The sequence below is a fragment of the Vespula vulgaris genome, chromosome 25 (assembly GCF_905475345.1).
Source record: "Vespula vulgaris chromosome 25, iyVesVulg1.1, whole genome shotgun sequence".
Lineage (NCBI taxonomy): Eukaryota > Metazoa > Arthropoda > Insecta > Hymenoptera > Vespidae > Vespula > Vespula vulgaris.
The window spans coordinates 873,045-881,385 of record NC_066610.1 but is presented as its reverse complement, the minus strand read 5'-3'; the positions used below and the strand labels follow the sequence as shown (position 1 = coordinate 881,385).

The 8,341-nt window shown below is 25.8% G+C and overlaps 1 protein-coding gene across 2 annotated transcripts in view; it reads left to right on the top strand.

Annotated features, from left to right (window-relative positions):
• The window catches only part of LOC127072451 (putative transcription factor SOX-15), a 141,358-nt gene extending 133,017 nt beyond the window's left edge, over nucleotides 1–8,341 (top strand). For both annotated transcript variants that reach the window (XM_051012887.1, XM_051012888.1), the window contains 5 exons: nucleotides 548–770; nucleotides 3,271–3,467; nucleotides 5,759–5,976; nucleotides 7,046–7,349; nucleotides 7,476–8,341. In XM_051012887.1, coding sequence (XP_050868844.1) covers nucleotides 548–770; nucleotides 3,271–3,467; nucleotides 5,759–5,976; nucleotides 7,046–7,349; nucleotides 7,476–8,173 — 1,640 coding nt within the window. In that variant the 3' untranslated portion in view covers nucleotides 8,174–8,341. The remainder of the gene's footprint in view (nucleotides 1–547; nucleotides 771–3,270; nucleotides 3,468–5,758; nucleotides 5,977–7,045; nucleotides 7,350–7,475) is intronic.

Genomic DNA, 8,341 nt, shown 5'->3' with positions numbered 1-8,341 from the left:
TATTGAACGTTAAAATATGTACTATTTTTAATATTGCAAATATTACAATATTCACAACATAGTTTTTGTTTATAATTTTTACGATATATGTATATACTTAAAATACACATTTATAATATGTGTGTATGTATGTGAAAGTATACATAATACATTATATATATATATTTACATAAATATATATACTTACATATACACTCAATTATAGTATAGTAATATAAAAGCATTTACACAGTTATAACATATAGTATGGAGTATATATAAAATTAAGTATATATAAAAATGCATATATAAATTTATATATACTATAGTTAAATATATATACGTATAGTTACATATTATATACTATATACTATATTATATATACTGTAGTTATATATTATATATACCACATGTAGTATATAACACACATACACATGTATATATATATAATATATAATATATTATATTTTATTAATATATATACATCTTTTCTAAATATAAAAATATATATAAGTTTTTGTTTTATTTCCACACTTTCATACTAATTACGTGTTTATATTATTTCTAGGAAAAAAATGGCGGGGACTGACGCCACAGGACAGAAGGCCCTACGTCGAGGAAGCTGAGAGACTCAGGGTTATACACATGCAAGAACATCCAAATTACAAATACAGACCAAGACGTAGGAAACACGCTAAACGAGCACCCGGTGCACCTTCCTCCCCTCCCACTGCCAGCAATGCTACCAGCAGTAGGTCTAACCCTACCAACGCTACCATTCATCATTCCATGTGAGTTATAATCCCTTTTTTCTTTCTTTATTTTGTTTATCCTTTCTTCTTTGCTTTCTTTTTTCTAAACATACTTTCTTTTACAATTTTTTTAAGAAAAGAAAAAGAAATAAAATTATCTGTATAAAAATGTTTACTAGTACGCGAATGACTTAGATTCTGAAAAAAAAGAATGTCACTGTTTTTATAATGGAAACTAGAATTTTTATAATTTTAACAAGGAAAGGAAAGAAAAAAGGTAGTAAAAAAATTAAAAAGAAGAAAAATTAAAATGTTTGTTATTAAGAAAAATGATACGGAAAATATTTTGTCATTGTCAAAAAATTATTGGAGAGTTTTATTACGGGAAACAAGTTAATTAGAAGAGGGAGTACAATCGTAGAAAGAAAAAAAGGAATTTGAAATCTTATCAACAGAAACAGTTTTTATTGTCCACAAAAATTATTTGAAAAAGAGAGTCGAAAAAATCGTCGAACAGAAAAAAAGAAGAAAAGACTATCAATTTTATTTTAACAAAGAGAGGAAGAAGAAAGAGTAGAATGAAAAAACAAAACAAAGAATGTTATTAGAAAAATAATTTAGAAAATTAATTCAGAAAATTACAAGAAAGAAAGTTTTATTGCGGAAAAAGAATTAATTGAAAAGAAGAGTTGAAAAAAGCGTAGAAAAAAAAGACGAGAAAAGAAATTTATCAACAGAAAATTTTTGTATTGTTAACATAATATTATTTTTTATTATACGACAATTTTCTCATTGTCAAAAAATTATTGAAGAGAAAGTTTTACTATTGAAAAAAAAAACTGATTGAAAAAATCGTTGGAAAGAAAAAAGACAAAAAGAAAAAAGAAAAACTTCATCGACTGAAAATTTTTTTATCGTTATTAAAGAAAAGAAAGAAAAACGGCAGAATAAAGAAATGAAATCAAAAAGAAAGAAACATTAAAAAAAAAAATTCAGAAAATATTTTTTCATTATCAAAACTTATTGGATAGGTTTTACTATTGAAAAAAAAAAAATTTTATTGAAAAAATCGTCGAAAAGAACGGACACAGAAAAAAAAAGAAAAATCCGACTAAAAATTTGTTTATCGTTATCAAAGAAAGGAAAGAAAAACAGCAGAATAAAGAAACCAAATCGAAAAGAAAAAAGTATTATTAAAAATAAAAAATTCAGAAAATATTTTTTCATTATCAAAAATTATTGGATAGGTTTTACTGTTTAAAAAAAAAAAATTTTATGGAAAAAATCGTCGAAAAGAGCACACAGAAAAAAAAAGAAAAATCCGACTAAAAATTTTTTTATCGTTATCAAAGAAAGGAAAGAAATCAAATCGAAAAGAAAAAAGTATTATTAAAAAAAAAAAATTCAGAAAATATTTTTTCATTATCAAAAATTATTGGATAGGTTTTACTATTGAAAAAAACAAAAATTTTATTGAAAAAATCGTCGAAAAGAACAGACAGAGAAAAAAAAAGAAAAACCGACTAAAAATTTGTTTATCGTTATCAAAGAAAGGAAAGAAATCAAATCGAAAGAAAAAAGTATTATTAAAAAAAAAAAAAAATCAGAAAATATTTTGTCATTATCAAAAATTATTGGATAGAAGGTTTTACTATTGAAAAAAACAAAAATTTTATTGAAAAAATCGTCGAAAAGAACAGACAGAGAAAAAAAAAGAAAAACCGACTAAAAATTTGTTTATCGTTATCAAAGAAAGGAAAGAAATCAAATCGAAAGAAAAAAGTATTATTAAAAAAAAAAAAAATTCAGAAAATATTTTTTCATTATCAAAAATTATTGGATAGGTTTTACTATTGAAAAAAAAAATTTTTATTGAAAAAATCGTCGAAAAGAACAGACAGAAAAAAAAAGAAAAATCCGACTGAAAATTTGTTTATCGTTATCAAAGAAAGGAAAGAAAAACAGCAGAATAAAGAAATCAAATCGAAAAGAAAAAAGTATTATTAAAAAAAAAAAATTCAGAAAATATTTTTTCATTATCAAAAATTATTGGATAGAAGGTTTTACTATTGAAAAAAACAAAAATTTTATTGAAAAAATCGTCGAAAAGAACAGACAGAGAAAAAAAAAGAAAAACCGACTAAAAATTTGTTTATCGTTATCAAAGAAAGGAAAGAAATCAAATCGAAAGAAAAAAGTATTATTAAAAAAAAAAAAATTCAGAAAATATTTTTTCATTATCAAAAATTATTGGACAGAAAGCTTTACTATTGAAAAAAAAAAAAACTTAATTGAAAAAATCAGAGAAAAAAAAAAGGAAAAAACTGACGGAAAATTTGTTTATCGTTATCAAAGAAAGGAAAGAAAAAGAGCAGAATAAAGAAACCAAATAAAAAAAAAACAAAATAAAAAAAAAAAAGAACAGCAAAAGTATGAATTACCTCCCTCTTATATCTCGCACTTATACTTAGCCCAATAGAAATCGTAAGTGAATAGATTAACACGTGGACGTTGATTTATCGATTTATTTTTTTAAAAGGTCTAAGATGGAGAGTTATCAAGGAATCCCACAGATCCCATGGGGTGGCCATTCCCCGATCTCGTCGTTGTATCATCAACAACAGCAGCAGGGTATCCAGGAATACAAATCGGAAAATAATTCATTATACGGTAGCCCGTACACGCCTATCATCCATACACCGGACATATCACCAGTTGGCAGTCCTGAACCCGACGGTAAATCGATGTCCTTTGTAATATCGCTCGTTCCCATCTTCGTTATCTCTTTCCTGTCAGCGACACGCTCGATCGAATATAACGCTTGCACGGTTAAATCTATCCTTGACATATTTATTTCTATCTGTATATAATTTTTTTGTTTGTCATTTCTTTTTTTTTGTGATTTCGACGATCCTTTATCTCTCTTTGGCAAACGTTGTTTCTATATATCTCTATCACTCAATCTTTTTATCTAGCTATCTATCCATCTCTCTTTCTCTTTCTCTTACTTTGTCTATCTGTCTTTGTTCATCTTTCTTGTTAAATAACAAAAAATTAAATTAAAAATTATTAGAACATTTTTCTTTTAGTTATTAATTATTAATATTGAAAGTTAATGTTAATAATTATTTATATTAATAATTAACGTTATTAATAATTGATATTAGTTATTATTAATTCTTTATTAATATTATTATCAATTATCAGTTTTTTCTTTAAATAAAGCGCTTACACGGTTAAATCTATCCTTGACATATTTATTTCTATCTATATATTATTTTTTCTGTATTTCTTTTTTTTTCTTCTTTTTTTTTTTTGATATTTCAAGGATTTTTTATCTCTCTTTAGCAAATGTTGTTTCTATATATCTCTATCACTCAATCTTTTTATCTAATTATCTATCCATCTCTCTTTCTCTTTCTCTTACTTTGTCTATCTGTCTTTGTTCATCTTTCTTGTTAAATAACAAAAAATTAAATTAAAAATTATTAGAACATTTTTCTTTTAGTTATTAATTATTAATATTGAAAGTTAATGTTAATAATTATTTTTATTAATAATTAACGTTATTAATAATTGATATTAGTTATTATTAATTCTTTATTAATATTATTATCAATTATCAGTTTTTTCTTTAAATAAAGCGCTTACACGGTTAAATCTATCCTTGACATATTTATTTCTATCTATATATTATTTTTTCTGTATTTCTTTTTTTTTCTTTTTCTTTTTTTTTTGATATTTCGAGGATTTTTTATCTCTCTTTGGCAAACGTTGTTTCTATATATCTCTATCACTCAATCTTTTTATCTAGCTGTCTATCCATCTCTCTTTCTCTTTCTCTTACTCTTATTCTGTCTGTCTTTGTTTATCTTTCTTGCAAAATATTACAAAAAATATATAGGATTTACTATTTCCTTTTTTTTTTAGTTATCAATGAATAATATTAATCATTAATTTTTAATTAATAATATCAATCAGCAAGCTTTTTTTTTAATTTAATCTTTATTTTTATTTTTCTATATTGCTTTTTTATCGTCTTTGTCTTTTTTTAAATCTATTAATTCTATTTGACAAATGCTATTTCAATATATCTCTATCTTTCAATCTCTCTATTTATCTATCTCCCTTTCTCTTTCTCTTACTATCTCCGTCTTTGTTTTTCTTTCTTATGGCATTTAACAAATATCAATAAAATTATCAATGGCTTTTCTTAATTTCTTTCTGTTTATTAATTTTTAATCATTAATATTATTAATAATAATTTTTTAATTCTTGATATTATTTATTATTAATTATTAATTTCTAATCAATAGTGTTATTAATATTATAAGGTATTAATTTTCTGATTTATAGTGTTATTAATACTATAAATTATTAATTATTAAAAGAAGATAGAAAAATATGTCCTATTATATTAACAATCTTTTTATATTATTTTTTTTTAACACTAACATTAAGATTAATGCTAACATTAACACTAACATTAACATTAACATTAACACTAAAGATATCTCTAACATTAATTTTAAAATCAACACTAATATTAACGTTAATATTGATTCTAACATTAACATTAACACTAACTCTAAGATTAACGCTAACATTAATACTAACACTGAAGCTATCTCTAACATTAATTTTAAAATCAACACTGATACTAACAGTAACGTTAATATTGATTCTAACATTAACATTAACACTAACACTAATACTAAGATTAATGCTACTATTAATCCTACTACTAACACTAACACTAACATCAATACTATCATTAATATATCTAACTCTTATTACTTTTTGCTTTTAATATGACAATTATGTTAATTCGTATAAACGTACTCACTGTAAAATACATCTTGTTGAAGATAAAAAGATATATATATATATATATATATATATATATATATATATATATAGTATAGTATATAATGTGATTTATCGTATAGTATAAGGGAACGTAGCTTGCATATCTTAAACGTTCTTTTGACACGCCGAGAACACGTTTTGTGGGATTGTTATATTAGGTGAGGGAACGCACCTACCGCCCACGCAAAATCCTGATCCAGAACGGGATCTTATGGAAGGTACCTCGAAACAACATGGGGATATGAACGATCAAACGAAACGGTACACATTCATGAGTACCGACAATCAGGTTCATGGGCCACATAATGTTGTTACCAGCATAACTTCATGTCAAAATTCAGCGAGTTATACGGACACGTTGACTTATAAGAAATCGGTATGTATCATGACCTTGAACATTTTATTTACGAATGTACAAATAAGTCGAATGGAAACATAAAATTATTTTTATTGAAATAAGAAATGGAAGATAAGAATTATTTTTAGTGTTACAGATCGTATCTGTTTGAAAAGATTATTTGATGTTATTGTCGGTTTATTTCCATTTTTCAAAATGGCTGCCATGAATATTGAAAGAAATCGTATTTTTCTTAGAATAGTATTTTAATTATAGAAAATCGTATTTTTCTTTTTCTTTTGTATAAATATTTCATCTGCATTATTAATATCAATTTATTTGTCAGATTATATAATTTAAAATTGTTACTATTTTTAGAATAGAAAAGATATGATCTTTTGGGATAAACGATTAATTATATTTTGGATAAATATAAATGAATAAATTGTACGTGTATTATATACAATTAAGTATTAATAACATATGTACATTAATATACATTCTCTCATAAATAATTTATTCGTTTATTGATCTGATTATATAAATTAGAAAGAAATGATTCAATTATTATCATCTATTTATCAAAATAGTTACAAAAAATAAAAAGAAAAAATACGATCGAACTATTTTCCAAATATTTTATCCACACGATCAATTATTAATATTAAATAAATAATATTGATAATATTAATAATATTGAAATAAAAAAGAAGAAATAAATAAACTATAATTTTTAGAAAAAAACGATCAATAAATTTAATCGAATTGTAAAAATCGAAAAAGAAATAGAAAAGAAAGAAAAGTATGATCCGCCTTCCTTTTCGAATTTCCATTATAAAGAAAAAAAAGAACAATAATTTTAACAATAATAATTTTTACAAAAAAAAACGTTCAATAAATAATCAACGATTTATCAACTATATCGATCGATTTGTATCAATTTGAAAAAAAAAGCGAAGAAAAACGATCCAACTTTTCTTTTAAATTTGCATTATGAACAAAAAAAAAGAAATAACAGTAACAACAATATAAGAATAAAAATAATTAAAAAAAAAAGAAACAAAGAAAAATGGCCGCCGATATAAAAATACCGTAATAAAATTTGTAGGTTAGTTATTTGAACTTCGAAAGGCAAACGTCGAGCATAGCAGCAGTTGGTATAGCAAATGGCATGATGGTATCGTGCAACAAGCTTCGTTCTGGTTTCGAAAACGTCGGTTCGGTCACTGGGACGTTTTATCCGCCCGTTGCCTCTCCCCACGAGCAATCCTTGCAACATTACGCAAGTAGCCAGTCCTCGAAATCAGGAAACTATTCAATGCAGTCAGCTGTCGAGAGCAACTACACTTCTGTACAATGTAGCAACAGGCAACAGACTATGGGTATACGCGGGACAGCTGAGGGTTGTTCAGGTAAATAAATTTTTTTATTCGATGATTGCTCGAAACGAAAAGAAACTAGACAGATAGACGGATAGATATTGAAATCAAAAAAAAAAGAAAAAGAAAAAGAAAATTACATCGAATCACTTTTTTCAGCTGTCAGTCCAAGATATCAAATGTCTCAGCATCATCAGGATTATCAAACTGATACGACAAATGCTCCGCATGATCAACAACAGCAACAACAGCAACAACAACAACAACAGCAGCAACAACAACAACAGCAACAAATTATTAGTCATATGGATCCAACTGGTATGTCATCTTCGAACGAGGAGGATCAACAACAACAACAACAGCAACAACAACAGCAACAGCAACAACAACAGCAACAGCAAAGTTTGCAATTAGAAAAATACTTCAAGTATTCTCATCCAACCAGCGCTGGTCATTCCAATCTTAGATCACAAAATTTGCTGGACAGTAATCACAATTATGCTAGTGATTTGCGTTATTACGATCTTGAACAACAACAACAACAACAGCAGCAACAACAATCACAATTCGACATATCGAATTCTCACTGCATCGTCGAAGATCAAAACAAAGATGGTAGGTGTACTAGTATGGGGATTGCCCATGGTATGGAACAATATCATGGTGGTATGACAATTGGCAAGTATCAGGAACATTCCGCACATCCACAACAACAACAACAACCACCGCAACCTCAACAACCACAACCATCGCAACAATCACAACAACATACACAAAATATTGAGAGCGCAACTAAAGCTGAAGATGACTTCAGTATGATTTTGGCAAATGTAAGAAAGACTTGTTACAGCAGCTAGTAACTATTCTTTGTCCCTTTTTTTATCGTCCATGAAGGGACCCCGTTTATGGTTATAAAGAAAAAGAAAAAAAAAAGAAAAACGCAGAACGAAGCGGAACGAAATATAATTAAAAAATAAAAAAATAAAAAAACTAAAAAAATTAAAAAAAAAGGGAAGAAAAACGGG